The sequence below is a fragment of the Mustelus asterias genome, chromosome 9 (genome assembly GCF_964213995.1).
Source record: "Mustelus asterias chromosome 9, sMusAst1.hap1.1, whole genome shotgun sequence".
Classification (NCBI taxonomy): domain Eukaryota; kingdom Metazoa; phylum Chordata; class Chondrichthyes; order Carcharhiniformes; family Triakidae; genus Mustelus; species Mustelus asterias.
This window is the reverse complement of record NC_135809.1, coordinates 45,366,964-45,381,676: the sequence shown is the minus strand read 5'-3', so window position 1 is coordinate 45,381,676 and position 14,713 is coordinate 45,366,964. Positions and strand designations below refer to the sequence as shown.

Sequence of the window (14,713 nt, the reverse complement as noted above, 5' to 3'; positions counted from 1 at the left end):
ACAAAGGGCGATGTTGTGATAGTTAGAGGCCAATCATCCCATCCCCAGGACATCACTGCAGGAGTGCCTCAGGGCAATTCCCAAGGTCTACCCATCCTTAGCTGCTTCATCAATGACTTTCCGCCAACATTAGGTCAGAAATGGGAACATTCACTGATTATTCCATAGGGACGTGGTTACACAGTGGTAACGTCAATAGATGGGGAACCTACAGGCCCAGGGTAATGCTCTGGTTCAAATCCCACCATGGCAGCTGATGGAATTTAAATTTAATTAATAAAAACTTGGAATTAAAAGCTGGTCCCAGTAATGGTGGCTGTGAAACTGTCAATGATTGTTGTATAAACCTATCTCGTACACTCATGTCCTTTAGTGAAGAGAATATGCCACCCTAACCTGGTCTATTCAAAATATGACTCCAGACCCACACAATATGGTTGATTCTTAACTGACCTCTGAAATGAACCAGCAAGCCACTCAGTTGTACCAAACAAGAATAGAAAAATCAACAAGGAATGAAACCAAACGGACCACCAGGCATCAACCTCGGCATTGGAAATGACAATGGCACACCCAGCCCTGTCAACTCTACAAAGTACTCCTTACTAACTAACATCTGGGGGCTTGTGCCAAAATTGAGAAATTTTGCCCCACATACAAGTTAAGCAACAGCCTGATATAGTCATGTAGAATCATACCTCACTGCCCAGAGATCACCATCATTATCCTTGGGTATATCCTGTCGCACCCACAGGATAGAAGGTAGAGGTGGTGGCATAGTTGTATAGTCAGGAGGGAGTTCCCTTAGGAGTCTCAACATTGACTCAGGAGCCCATGAAGTCTCATGTCATCAGATAAAACATGCATATGGGAACTTACCATTGCACATTACCAACTACCATCCCCTATCAGCTGATTAATCAATACTCCTCTATATTGAACACCAACTGAAAGAAGCACTGAGGAATGGCAAGGGCACAAAATGTACTCTGGGTGGGGGACTTCAGTGTCCATCACCGAATGGCTCAGTAGTACTGACTGAACTGGACCAAGTCCTGAAGGACACAGCTGCTATACTGGGCCTGTGGCAGGTGATGAGGGAACAAAGAGGGAAAAACCTATTTGACCTTATCTTCACCAATCTACCTGTTACAGATGCAGCTGTCCATGACAGTAATGCTAAGTGTGACCACTGCACAGTCTTTATGGAGACAAAGTCCAATCTTCACATTGAGCATACGCTCCACTGTGTTATGTGGCATTACCACCCTGCTGAAGGGGATCCATTTAGAACTGATCTAGCAATTCAAAACTGAATATCTGTGAGGTGCTGTGGACTCTGCAGCAGAAAGGTGAACTGTATTCAGTCACAATCTATAACCTCATGGCTCGGCATATCCCTCACTCTATCATCATCATGCTGGGGTATAAACTTTGGTTCAATGAATAGTGCAGGAGAGCATACCAGGAGCAGCAGCAGGAATGCCTAAAAATTCAGTATCAACAGCACATGACTAACTTGTATGCCAAACAGTGAAAGGAGCATGTGGTACACACGGTTAAGTGTTCTCACAACCAACAAATCAGATCATAGCTCTATAGTCCTGCCACATCTAATTGTGAATGGTGATGGACAATTAAACAACTAACTGGAGAAGGAAACTCAACACATATCACCACCCTCAATGATGTGGGAGCACAGCGTGTCAGTGCACATGACAACCATCTTCAGCCAGAAGTGCCGAGTGGATGATCCATCTTGGTCTCCACCAGCATCACGAATGCCAGTCTTCAGCCAAGTTGATTCACGCCACGTGGTATCTGGAAATAGCTGAAGGCTTTGGATAACGTAATGGCAATAGACCTAAATACATTTGGAAATGTTTCATAATTTAAAATTGACCTGATAGCCACTTGGGAAACAATACTGACTGGGGTTGCATAAAGGGGAATGTAATGAATAACAACACAAGATATGGAATTGAATTCATTCATCTTTGGATTACATTTAATTATGGCCTTGTCTGTTCCAAATCTGTTTCCTTTCAGAAAGTTGTTCCTTACCTTGTCTGTGCTGAGTAGAAGAGGTTGGACACTGATAGTGTCACTGGTCAGGGAAACTGTACTGCTGCTCATACTGCCGTTGTTTGGAGAAGCAGAAATAATTGCAAAGGCCACACCAGCACTGCTGATTGGTGTGGAGACCAACGGTGATTCTGCAAAACTTTGTATTTGGCCAGTTGGTGTCTGTACATGGTTGACAGTGTTGTTGGCAGTAGGAAGAGCAGGGCTTGGGTTCTTGATGCTGACTACAGTGGTCTTCTGAAGAGACTGAGGCTGACTGGAAGTCTGGTCACGGCACAGAGTGACTGAGAGGCTGTCCGGAATCAGGGTCTTTGGCCTAACCTGCAGAAACAGGCAAATCATAAGATTCCGAAACAGATTTAAAAATATTATTTCCATAAATAATTGATTTAAAAATTCACCACACTTAACCGTTGTCCACAAATAGCCTAACAGCACGAATTCCTTTTGCGATTTTTGGACACAACACAGCCATTAACAATGTTAATTAAGGTATGTGCTTCACAAAATTAAATAGGCCAAGTCTCCAGGTTGTCGTAAACCAGACTTCAGACGCGCATTGAGGCCCTGTGGAAGCCCCAACTCGTGAACCTACAGAAGAATACAAAGGAAGTGTAAACTTCTGAATGACAAACCCCCACTCCCCATGACCCTGTGAATATCTCAGACTCTGAACTAAAGTTGGAGACTCTGGACAGTACTTAACCAATTTGTTTTCATTCTTTCGTGGGATGTGGGCATTGCTGGCTAGGCCAGCATTTGTTGCCCATCCCTAATTGCCCTGGAGGTGGTGGTGGTGAGCCTCCTTCTTGAACTGCTGCACTCCATGCAGTGTAGGTACATGCACCATGCTGTTTCTTACCCCCCAGGTAATATATATATTTATTCTACAATAAGGTGGTTTCTCCAAGTGTTAGATGAACTTCCCCAGAAATGTTCACAAAGGAAACACATTTCAGGAAAGCACATTCAAATTATTCTTCAGCAATTGGAGGATGGCAAGCCCCACTTCAGTCCACTTGGAGGGATCAGGATAAGGAAAATGTCCAAAGACCGCATCAGGATCATGACATAGGTGCCAGAAAATCCAGAACCATATAAAACCACTGAGAAACATGACCTCCAGTACTTGATTCTTCATCAGTTGTGGATACTGTTGATATTGGGCTTCAATGTGGGCCCCACCACCAGCTCTCCTGACCAGAGCTTTCCCCGAGCTGCAACCCTGCAGTAGTCGGGATCTGCTCCGCAGTACCTTCACCGAGGACATCGCATCCACAACCTGTAAACTGTCAGGGAAGATGTTCCAGGATTTTGACCCAGCGACTCTGAAGGAATGGAATATAGTTCCAAGTTGGGATAGTGTGGCTTGGAGGAGAACTTTCAGGTAATGTTCCCACTTATTTTATGCCCTTGTCCTTCTTGGTGGCAAAGGTCGCAGGTTTGCTGAAGGAGCCTTGCTGTGTTTCTGCAGTGCATCTTGTAAATGGTACATACTGCTGCCACTGCGCATCGGTAGTGAACATTAAGGATGGTGGATGGGCTGCCAACCCAGCAGGCTTTTTTGCCTTGGATGTTGTCAAGCTTCTTCAGCGCTGTTGGAGCTGCACTTATCCAGGCAAATGTAGAATATTCCATCAAACTCCAGACTAGTGTCTTTTAGATGGTGAACAACCTTTGGGGAATTAGGAGATGAGTTACTGCCAAATTTCCAATGTCTGACTTGTTCCTCATATGGCCACAGTATTTATATGGCTGGTCCAGTTTCAATTACCCAGGAGACAGATTAAAACCTATCCCCAATCACCCTTGCGCACCCCTCAAATACAACCTCGACCACCCAACTGACTATCAAGTCCCTTGACCCAACTACCCACTCACCTATCCTTTCAACCACCTATTCATTCACTCATCCAGTAACATTCAAAGACTGGACCTTTAAACTTTCCATATGGCAGTTAGTGCTGTAAAAAGTCTGGTCTTTTCCCAACTCCATTCAGTTCTAAAGGAGTTCTCCAAGGAAGGAGTGCATTTCTGTCAGCTGGAAGATCCCACGTAAACAGGTTTTTAAATTCATTCATAGGACATCGGCGTTGCTGGCTGGCCAGCTTTTGTCAATCCCTAGTTGCCCGAGGGCAATTGAGAGTGGGCACAGACCATTGGGCATGGGCTTCCTGCTTCAGACATAATAGCATGGGGAAGATAAATAGAAACTGATAGAAACTATCTGAGCTATGCTGCTGCCACAGGCTTTATGTAGATAACATTTATTTTCTGAACTAACTATGTCACAAAGTGTCCTGGAGACATCCAAGATCCAGGATACAGACACCAGCTAGATCTGATTAATACCAGATGTGACCCTCTCAACAATATTCGGAACACATGCAGCTATCACAGTGCCGACTGCTATACAGGTCACTCCCTGGTGCAGAATAGGGTTAGGATGCAAGATTTTTCATTCAAAGCAGAAAAGTTGTCTTTGTACCAATATCAGCCATATTGTCTCCCCAGATAACAACCAACAGTTCCTTGGCTCGATTGAACAGGCACTCTCCTGCACAGACTGCAGAAGCAAAGTCGAACATGCTTCAAGACATCCTTTACAATACCACACTCTCAACATATGGGAAGGTGAAATGGAAAAAACCTGACTTGGCTCAAACCTAACATAACTATAATGAAACCTGAAGCAAAGCAATCTGTTCTCATTAATTACAAGAGAGATCCGAGCAAAAAGACTCTGAATGCACTAGGAGTTGTTCGAAGTAAAGTTCAACAGATGCTAGATGCTGCGCTGGTTACAGCTATGCCAGAATATCCAGATGTCCATTGACACATGGAACACTGGGGGGAATGAATGATAAGATCAAAAAGGCAACAGGTCCATCAGCAAAGAAAACAGCTCCATTGAAAAGAAAGGCTGGTAAGTCATCACCAACAGCAATGGACAGTTTAAGAGATTGGTGGTACTGTAGGGAGGCCACAGTTATGGAGGAAGCTCTAGATACCATAGAGACCCTGCCTACCACAGAAGAACTTGATATCAAACCCACACTGGAAGAGCTAAGCAAAGCTATTGGTTTGCTTGTCATTGTCAAAGCTCCAGTTGATGATATTTACCATCTGAACTCAACAAGCATGGGAAACCGGCACTCCTGCATAAACTCTATCTCTGCGGAGGGAGGGGGCGGTGTTCCAGGATGTGCATAATGCAATCATTGTGACCCTGTACAAGAAAAAGGATGGCTGCAGCAATTGCAACAACTATCACAGCATTTCCCTGCTCAGCATTGTGGGAAAAATATTTGCCCACATTGTCCTAGTCAGGCTGTAGATCTTGGCTGAACACATCTTTCGAATCCTAACGTAGTTTCCGAACTGGAAAGCCTATAATTGATATATCTTCTTAGGCCAGCAGCTGCAAATGAAATGCCATGAACAAAGACGACCAGTATATATTGCCTTCATTAATCTCACCAAGATATTCAACCATGTGGGCAAAGGCAGTATGTTTAAGCTGTTGAAGAAACACCTACCAAAGTACCAAAGTTGTTCAATGTAATCTCCTCTTTCCATTGCAACATGATAGGTAAAATCAGCTATGACAGGACAACATCAGAATACTTTGTGATCTACAGTAGGGTCAAACAAAGTTGAGTTCTGAGCTGACACTCTTTGGTATTTTCTTCTCTTTGCTGCTGACCTATGCCTTCAGTTCATCTAGAGTGGGTGTCTACTTACATCCCAAAACTGACCGAAAGCTCTTCAGCCTTGCTCACCTGAAATTCAAGACAAAAGCACATCACATCCTCAGAGAGTTGCTCTACGCCACTGAAGCTGGGCTAACATTGCATACAGAGGAACACGTGCACCGACAAATGAGATACTCTCTCACATCTGTAAAAAGAGTTTGGTTTGATCCTCAGCATTAATGAGACTAACATCATAGTCGAGGACGTAGTCATACCACCATTAATCAGCAGTGAAAATGTGAAAAATGATGAAGGTCGTTGATAGCTTCCACACATTGAGGTTCCACAACCCGCTGGCTTCTGTCACTCATGTATTGCAAAAGCTGCAGCTGTTAAAGTCCAAACTGAGTAAGAGGATGCAGAACAGCAACCTGACAGAGAACATCAAACAGCAAGTGTACTAAGCCTGTGTCCTCAGCACACACCTTTACAGCAGTGAGATCTTGACAACATATGCTTGGCAGGAGAAAAGGCTAGACAGATTCCATCTTTGCTGTCTCAGATGTATCCTCGGTAATGCTTGGCTGGACAAGGTCACCAACTCAGAGTCCTGGAGAGTGGTAATTACATCAACATACACTGATTACAAAGTCAACAACATCTGCACTGGCTTGGTCATGTTCACCAGATGGATGATGGCTGTATACTCAAAGACCTTCTGTACAGTGAACTGGCCATTGGTCAGGACCAGATAGATGTCCACAGCTCTGCTACAAGAAAACCTACGAGCAAGATATGAAGATGGAAGACAGTGACCAATGGCCCTGACTTCCGGAGATTGACGGTTTGTAAAAATATTGGGAGAAGCAAGGAGAAACGGAAAGTTAGTTGATTGAGAAGATGGCCCAAAGAAAGCAGGGGAGGCCAGCAATTTGGGCACCTTCTCAGTCCACTGTCTTCATCTTCGAATGCGGCAAAGACTGCTATACCAGAGTAGGCTCCTTAGCTACACCAAGGCTATGTTTATCACAGGGTTGGCCACCCAGGTGCAGCCCTTCCTCTCATGAGATGGAAGGCAGCCAAAGAACGCGTGAACCATGCATACCATCCCAAGAATGAAAATCATCCTACAATTTCTTCATCCATCATAGGAAGTTACCAAAGTAGTGCAATTGAAGTTACCAAAATAGTGCAATTGAAGGATAATAAATCAAATCTAAGAATCAATCAGAAGAAGTCAACACATTCAACAGTCAAATCATGACAACAGTAATTAGTGACGATGCAAGAATTACCCGAGATGGCAACTCAATTAGAAGCCCTGGGACCACACAATTATACCCTTCAACTTACCCTCTCATATTTTTCTGTACAACATTCCAGTATGGGATAAATGCCTGCTTGGTTACAGATTTTCCTCAATCTGTTGCACCAGAATAATTGATTTCAGTAACTGGTATGCATAAGAAATGTTGGAGCTTAAAGTTCAAAGATTATCCACAGTACCAGAACAGCACTGGTGCAGCGGTGCAAGTTCTGAGACTTTATGAGGAGAGTAGTAATGAGAGAGTAGTTGCAGCAATGGGAAAAATAAAACCACAAGGCAAGTTTTGAGCTGGAGGCAGGAAACTCATCTTGAAAGCCCCGGGAAAGGCAGCAGGTTGTCCGGTTTGTGATTTAATTGCATCAGAGCTCCCAGAAATAGCGATAGTGGGGTTGCCACTCGCTCTCTAGCTAGTGGACAGGCCCACTGTTGTAGCCATGAAAACCAGCCCAATATCTGGGTAGAGGATGGAATTGGTGGTGAGAGGTGAACAGGATTTCAATCTTCCCAATTTTTAACTTGAGAAAATTTTGTTGAGGTGGAAGTGGGTATTGTTCTCTCATGTGTAGAAATTGATCATATATATGCAGATGATGTCACCAAGGCACAATAGTAAGATGAGGAAGGGAAAGGAACCACCGACAAATATTTTGGGAATCAGAGGTAACAGTGTACATACAGGTAGGAAGCAAAGCAATCGCTGGAGAAGCTCTGGCTACAATCAGATAAGAGTGGAATCTTGTGAGAGAGGAGCTATGCAACAGAACAACGATGTTGAAGGAGGATGGTGTGATTGACCGTGTGAATGACTGCAGAGGTTGGGGCAGGATGAAAAAGAGGGATCAAGCACTACAATTACAGTTAGAGGATGTCATTTATGATGTTGAAAAGGCCAAGATGCAATTTGGCGGTAAAGGCATTGCTGCCACTTTGACGACTTAGATGAGGCTAGTACAGGTAGTGCAAAATACAGCCATGTGAGAGAGACTTCAGTAAGGTACAAAGTATTGCCACATGTGAGCAAACCACTGAAAATGCCTTGTGAGCAATTGAAAACAAAATCTGCAGAACAAGACTTCCAGCAGTTCAATAAAGCTCAGCATTGTCTACTCAAGGCAATTAAGGATAGTTAATAAGTGCAACCAGCAGAAAACTCCTTCTACTTGAATCTTTTATCAGGTAAACAGGTTAAATCCTGAAAGCAACTATCAACATCCAGGAAAATGAATCACCCTGTTCTTCAAGCTGATGATTCACTAGAGGGGTGTGTAGATTCATCTACACTCAAATTCTTTGTTCTTGTTATGTGCCCCAACAAAGAATTGAGCTGAGAATCATGATTATGAACCAGATTCTCCCACTTTGTTAATATGGAGTATCATAGCTTTTCTTTCAAATGCATACAGTTTTCTCCACACTAAACCTGGAAATGCTTCCAAGGGTGGTGCTGCCCTCAAATTCAAAGATATATCATGGACTACTGTACAGTCCATTCAATTTCAGCCCAGGTTTGCAAGTGGTGTCCCCATCCTTGTGGGGGTTCATCCATTACCATCATCAGTCACTGTTAAATCCAATGCTCCAAAAGCCTATTTTGGATGTGATTTAGAGTAGCAGAAAAGCAAGCTTTCTTGCAGATTCTCCTTTTGCTTTTAATAAAAAACTTTGATTCTTGGCATTACTTCTGAATTTCTTCTCTGTTGAAAGCCTTAACTTCATGTCTGCTCCTTTCTTAAACTAAGTTTTTCCAACTAACCTTATCAATCCATAGAATTATTGTTCCTGGTGTGAATTTCTTTGGTCTACATCTATGCATCTTGTACTTAGCTATTTCTCAGTTTTTTTGGCTTCATCTGCAAAGTTTTCAATACAAATAATCAGAGCACTAGCTGTTCCATACCTCTAAAAAAATAGTTCTTTTCCACTCCAAATATTGGCTTTTGACATTTTTCCCTTTACATTACAATCATAGAATCTTAAAGCACCAAAGCTGCAAACGGCCTGTCATGCCTGCGATGGCTCAATGAGCTGTCTAATTTTGTCTGACACCCAAGTTTTATCCCCATAATCCTGCAAATTAGTCCTCAAGTATTCTGACCGTAAAACTATTTATGGTACAATCACTGGCCCCTGTGTGTTTTCTAGGCTTTAGGTCACTTAATTATCTGCATTAATTATCTTACAAGATGATTTCAAACTGCATCTTTGTCCATTGTAGGTGTAAGTGATTGAGAAAACGGTTTTGGATATAATCCATGAACTCTCTTTCTCACTTCACACCACCCTCCCCCCTCCCACAAATGTGGCATTTGAAGTGTGACAGAAATGAAGTGTGTTCGTCCACAAATTAGCATATATCAAGCCAGCCAATTGCCACTAGTTACTGGTCACAGTGAGTAACACAATATTAAATATTACAGAAATAGTGTTTTGCCAGGTAGAATTTAGTGACTGAACAAACAAAATACTCTGTTTTTATTAGACAGCATCCTAGAAGCATTACCTGCACAGTTAGAGTTGAATTACATGTCTGTGCACTTGCACACATGAAATATGTTCTTAATGATTGGGGAAGATGCTCTAAGTTGCAAGTAGTAAACACATAATAGTGCTGGGAGGTTTGGGGAGGAGTTCTGCAATTGGGAAGATTGTGGGTAGTCATGAAGTTACGCAGCATGGGGAGGGGATGAGGTCTACACTTGGCAAAAGTCAAATTTGATGGTGGAATGTGGCAGGAATTCAGAAGTAATGTTCAAATTTTGTATGACTGCAGAGGAAAAGGTCTGGGGTGTTCAAGGAGGGAGAAAAATCAGGCGATTTGGCCTCGTTTGTCTGAGCCTTAATCCTGTTTATGTGGCAATATCAGTAAGAAATTAATAAATGCCTTCAGTAACACCAATGGATGCTGCTTCACAATAATACAGGTTATAACTTTGCTATATTGGATGAAAAAGTGATTAGCAACTGGCTGGACAGGACAGTCCACAACAAACATGTTTGTCACCAATGGAGAGAAAAACAGATACAATATTGGACATCTTCCCCAATCATTAAGAACACATTTCATGTGTGCACGTGCACACACATGTAATTCAACTCTAATCGTGCAGGTAATGCTTCTAGGATGCCGTCTAATAAAAACAAGAGTATTTTATTTGTTCAGTCACTGTAAATTCTACCTGGCAAAACGCTGTTTCGGTTTGGCTATGAAAGTCTTTAAAAATGGAGAACAGGCCCTGAATGTGAGTTCAACCCATTTCCAACACATCCCATTTTTGTTGACCAGGGGAGAAGTGAAGCATGAATCACGCAGGCAGAAAATCCAAACTCAGCAATTTAAAACCAATGCTGAATTGAAACATACCCCATATTCCAAAGGCCTAATCGAGTGTGGGAGTCACAAATTTATGGAGGAGATATAAATGCTTAGAAGGGTGTATAAGGTCAGAACTTATTTAAACCCCAGCTTTTTAAAAATGAAAAGAAAATCAGGTTGCAGCTATAGGAATAATAAGAAGCAGACATCTGCTGCTGGAGTGCATTGATTGAGAGGCCAAAACCGTTCTGATCTTGCAAATTCAATAGGCACTATTGTTGACATTTCTTAAGGGTTGTTATTATAGCTGAGCCATTATGAATGCTTGGCTAAGTTTCAAAAGATCCAAAATCATTTAGCTTAGCCAGTGGGACAGTTTTAGAAAGGCCTTTGAAGGATTAGATGTCTTTGATGTGGTTAGCAAGTAGAAGTTTGTTTGTCTTTACAAGAGACTGACCACTGGAGGGAATTTAAAATTTTCGAATTGGTTTCATGCATTAAGTTTTTCTTTCTATATCTAATGTATAATCTAAGTGACAGATCTTTTAGGTGATTAGAAATCGAAATGTTTTCATTTCCTAATGGAACCCAAGGTTGTTCTTTGTCTACTCACAGTTAGCACTGGATGAATTGTTATGGAGATGGCATGGGGGTTATGAGTGGGAATGGAGTGGCATTGAAGGTATGAGGGCACAGAGGTGGCCTGGGGTAGTATGAGAGGCATGGAGGTGGCATGATAATAGGTGGAGATTGAGGGTTACAGCTTTGCATACAACAAGACCAAAGTCTGAGGGAACTGAGATAGGCCTTCTAACCAGTTGGACCTGGCACTCGCCAGACTCCATGGTCACCTCAAAGCTTCCCTGGAGGCAGGAGGCCTAACTTGATCACACCCCCCACCACATCTCGGCACAGAGCGAAAATAGTGCATCAGTGTCATTTTCATGGAGAGTAATCTGCCAAATTGGGAAATTTCCCAACTCAAACTTTCTGCCTCAATGGCAAAAATCCATGGATTGGTCTTGGTAAATGCACAGGGTTATGGGGATTGGGTGAGGGATGGGCCTGGGTAAGATACTCTTTCAAAGAGTCGGTGCAGGCTTGATGGGCTGCACGGTCTCCTTCTGCACTGTAGGAATTCTATGGTTTTCGAGTTAACTCTCTTTTTCTCTCCACAGAAGCTGCTGGTCTGCTGAGCATTTCCAGCATTTTCTGTTTTAGTTCAGGTTTCTAGCTTCCACAGTATTTTGCTTTTGTATGTTTGTAACCTGAGCTGTACAAAATGTGCCTCATCTGCCATCTACCACTACACATGCACACAAGCAGTGTAAGACTTGGTGATATAATGATGTTTTTCATGACAATAATCTGGTGTACACATGATTCAGTCTATAAAATCAGCATTGGGTTTATACACTGTTTATTCTAAGGGCAATAACAGTCTACAGAAAAAACTAAACCTTAATTCCATTTTGTTCATTCTTTCAACACCCTTCCTCCTTCCCAAATATATTAAAGCATCAGTTTGCCACCATTTTTTCTCCCATCTCTTCCCATTCCCTGATAGGTTGGGCACCTTGTTGGTGTCCTGGTTCCATGGCTGTTAAGTCACCCTTTGACACTTGGCTCAGATAGCCAGTTTATTCAATCTTCTCTGTAATATGTTCTTGCCAAATTTATGTTACTGCAAAAGAATATAGGTAAAACTAATATAGCCAGAATTCAACGCATGTTGTATTATTGTTGAGCTTGTGTATGGTTTGCTTCATTTATGCAAAGACTTCATTTTAAGATATTTCTGCCTACGAAATTACATTTAAACGCTAAGCTTAAAAAACTTGACCACATTTTAAAACTCAGAAGGCATGCTGAGTTAGGTGGAAAATTGACTGCATTTTTGAAAGTACAATGCCAGCAAAAACAGACTTCTTCATAAGCCAAATAAAGTTTTTTCATGAACAACATCTGCGAGGCCACGAGACAAAGATTGATATATTATGGAACTGTATGTTCAGCTAGTAGTCGGTTTTCGAAACCTGTTCAGTCTGTTTGGAGTTCTGCTTTGATCAGTACAGGACTGGCAGAAGCCAGTCTCTCTTTCTCTAGCTTTTCTCTTTCTGTAATGATTTAATTTTAAGTTCTGTTCAATAAAAGAAATTCATCATATCAGTGCCATTGTTATCTATTCAAAGGAATGAATGGACCCTACAATTATGTACTAAGATTATTGAGTGTACTTTGCCCCGTTATGTAGATTTAATACATGTGCAACCAGGTTACTTTTGTCAAAGTAATTTCTTCTTACAGTCCAAAGATGTGCGGGTTAGGTTGATTGGCCACGTTAAAATTGCCCCTTAGTGTCCTGGGATGCATAGATTAGAGGGATTAGTGGGTAAAATATGTAGGGATATGGGGGTAGAGCCTGGGTGGGATTGTGGTCGGTGCAGACTCGATGGGCCGAATGGCCTCTTTCTGTACTGTAGGGTTTCTATGATTTCTATGATTTCTACAGCTTGGCCCACCTCATTTCTCCAATACTTGCCTGGCATGCGGGCAATCTAGCTAATGCAGGTCAAATGCAGGAAATAAAGCCTGATTGTAAGTATCAGAAACAGGAGTTCTCTGGCACCTGCTAGCTTCAAGATTTAAAAATGTAGATACAGTGCCATATAACAAACTTCCAAGCAGTAATAACTCATGGAAAAAAAAAGTAGCAGCAAAAAATAGTGTAGTGGTTCTTTGATGGTTTTCAGGCTGGAGGAAGGTTTGTCATGGAGTTGGACAGTGCTGGGACCTATGCTTTTCCTGATAAAATGCTGGCATTCAAAAATGCTAAAGTCAAAACTTGAAAATTCTATATGTAGCCAGGAGCAGAATCTTCCATGGAGTGGAAATCATCGTTGAATTACTACTCCGCTACTTTTTACTCACCTTAGACTGGAGCTGCACATTTCTCACCCAGACTCCCAACCTGGGCCTGCTGAAAAACATAGTGTGGCTGTCCCTGAAGGTCTTCAGTGCAGTGCAGGAATGTCAGTGAAATGAGGCCATGCCTTCTTTTTACGCTACTAGTTGCCAGAAGTTACTACATTTAAATGTCCCAGATGCTTTGACAGGAGAAAAGGTGTGTATTATAAGTGGGTAGGATGAGTCAGGAAGTGGTTGGTCAAAGGATAGCGGGACATTGGAAGGATAGTTTGGTGGTTGGGTAGTCAAGTGATTAAGAGGTTAGTCCAATGATCCAATAAAGGATCTGGTAGATAGTTGGCTGGTCAGGAAGTGCAGTCAGGAGGTATGGGTGCGGGGGTCGACAAGAAGGTAGTTGGGAGGTGTGGGGCTCATTGGCAGGTGGAGGTTGGGGTAGTCGGGAAGTCAAGAGGGTGCAATCAAGTGGCCCAGTATTTTAGTTACCCAGGAATTAGAACAAGTTTTAATTCTAGAAACTTTTCCTGGGTAACTATTTTGCTAAGAGAATTGGAACTCTGAAGTTTCCAATTTTACATCAAAATTTCTGAAGGTTCGAGGCACAGGATAATTGTCCGACAGAAGTTGAAACTTCCCAGGCAATTTCCATGTAGTCAGTACATGGAGACTTCCAAGGGGTCCCCCACCATACCTTCTGGGGTACCTCTGAGGTACAGAAAATCTGGGCCCTGATGTTTACATTCTACTGTTATTAATCTTAAAGCATGGGGAATCTGTTGCTGGACAATGAACGATCACAAAAAAATTGGATATACTGCAGATTTTGCCACAAGTCAACATCAAACAAAAGAACTCAGTGGACAAGACAGTGATCAATGACCTCCATTTTTGGATCAGTGCAAACTAAAAGCACTTCCTGTTCATTACACTGACAGCTGCCCAGATGTTTTGTGCACTTTTCAGTGCTAATTTATGGTTATTAAATCTACAATAATGAGATGCCCTCTACAGGGAATTTCGGACCTGTGTGATCACAGTGATTCTTCAACTAATCAGCTTACAGAATCCTTACTGACATGGCACGGTCTAAAGCAGGTGTAAAATAATATATTGAATTCAATATAAAATAATGTACAGAAAACAAAATAAAGGACAGGAAGAAAGATGTGATTTAAAAAAGATAAGAGACAAAGAATACACAAAATAAGTTTTATAATATTCCCAACAATTAATATCTAAAGAAATGAGCATGCACAATTGTAAAAGTGAATTTTCAATGCCAGAGGTTGTTTGGCAGCAATTAAACATTTATCAATAAAAGTTCTGCTAGTTATGCTTGAATGGATAAGCCTCAACCTTTTCTTGCAT

General features: G+C 42.0%; 1 protein-coding gene across 1 annotated transcript in view; it reads right to left on the bottom strand.

The window, feature by feature from the left end:
- phf21b (PHD finger protein 21B) overlaps positions 1–14,713 on the bottom strand; it is a 220,898-nt gene that overhangs the window by 69,211 nt on the left and 136,974 nt on the right. Inside the window, exon 7 of the mRNA XM_078220113.1 lies at positions 2,065–2,406. Within this exon, the coding sequence (XP_078076239.1) occupies positions 2,065–2,406 (342 nt within the window). The remainder of the gene's footprint in view (positions 1–2,064; positions 2,407–14,713) is intronic.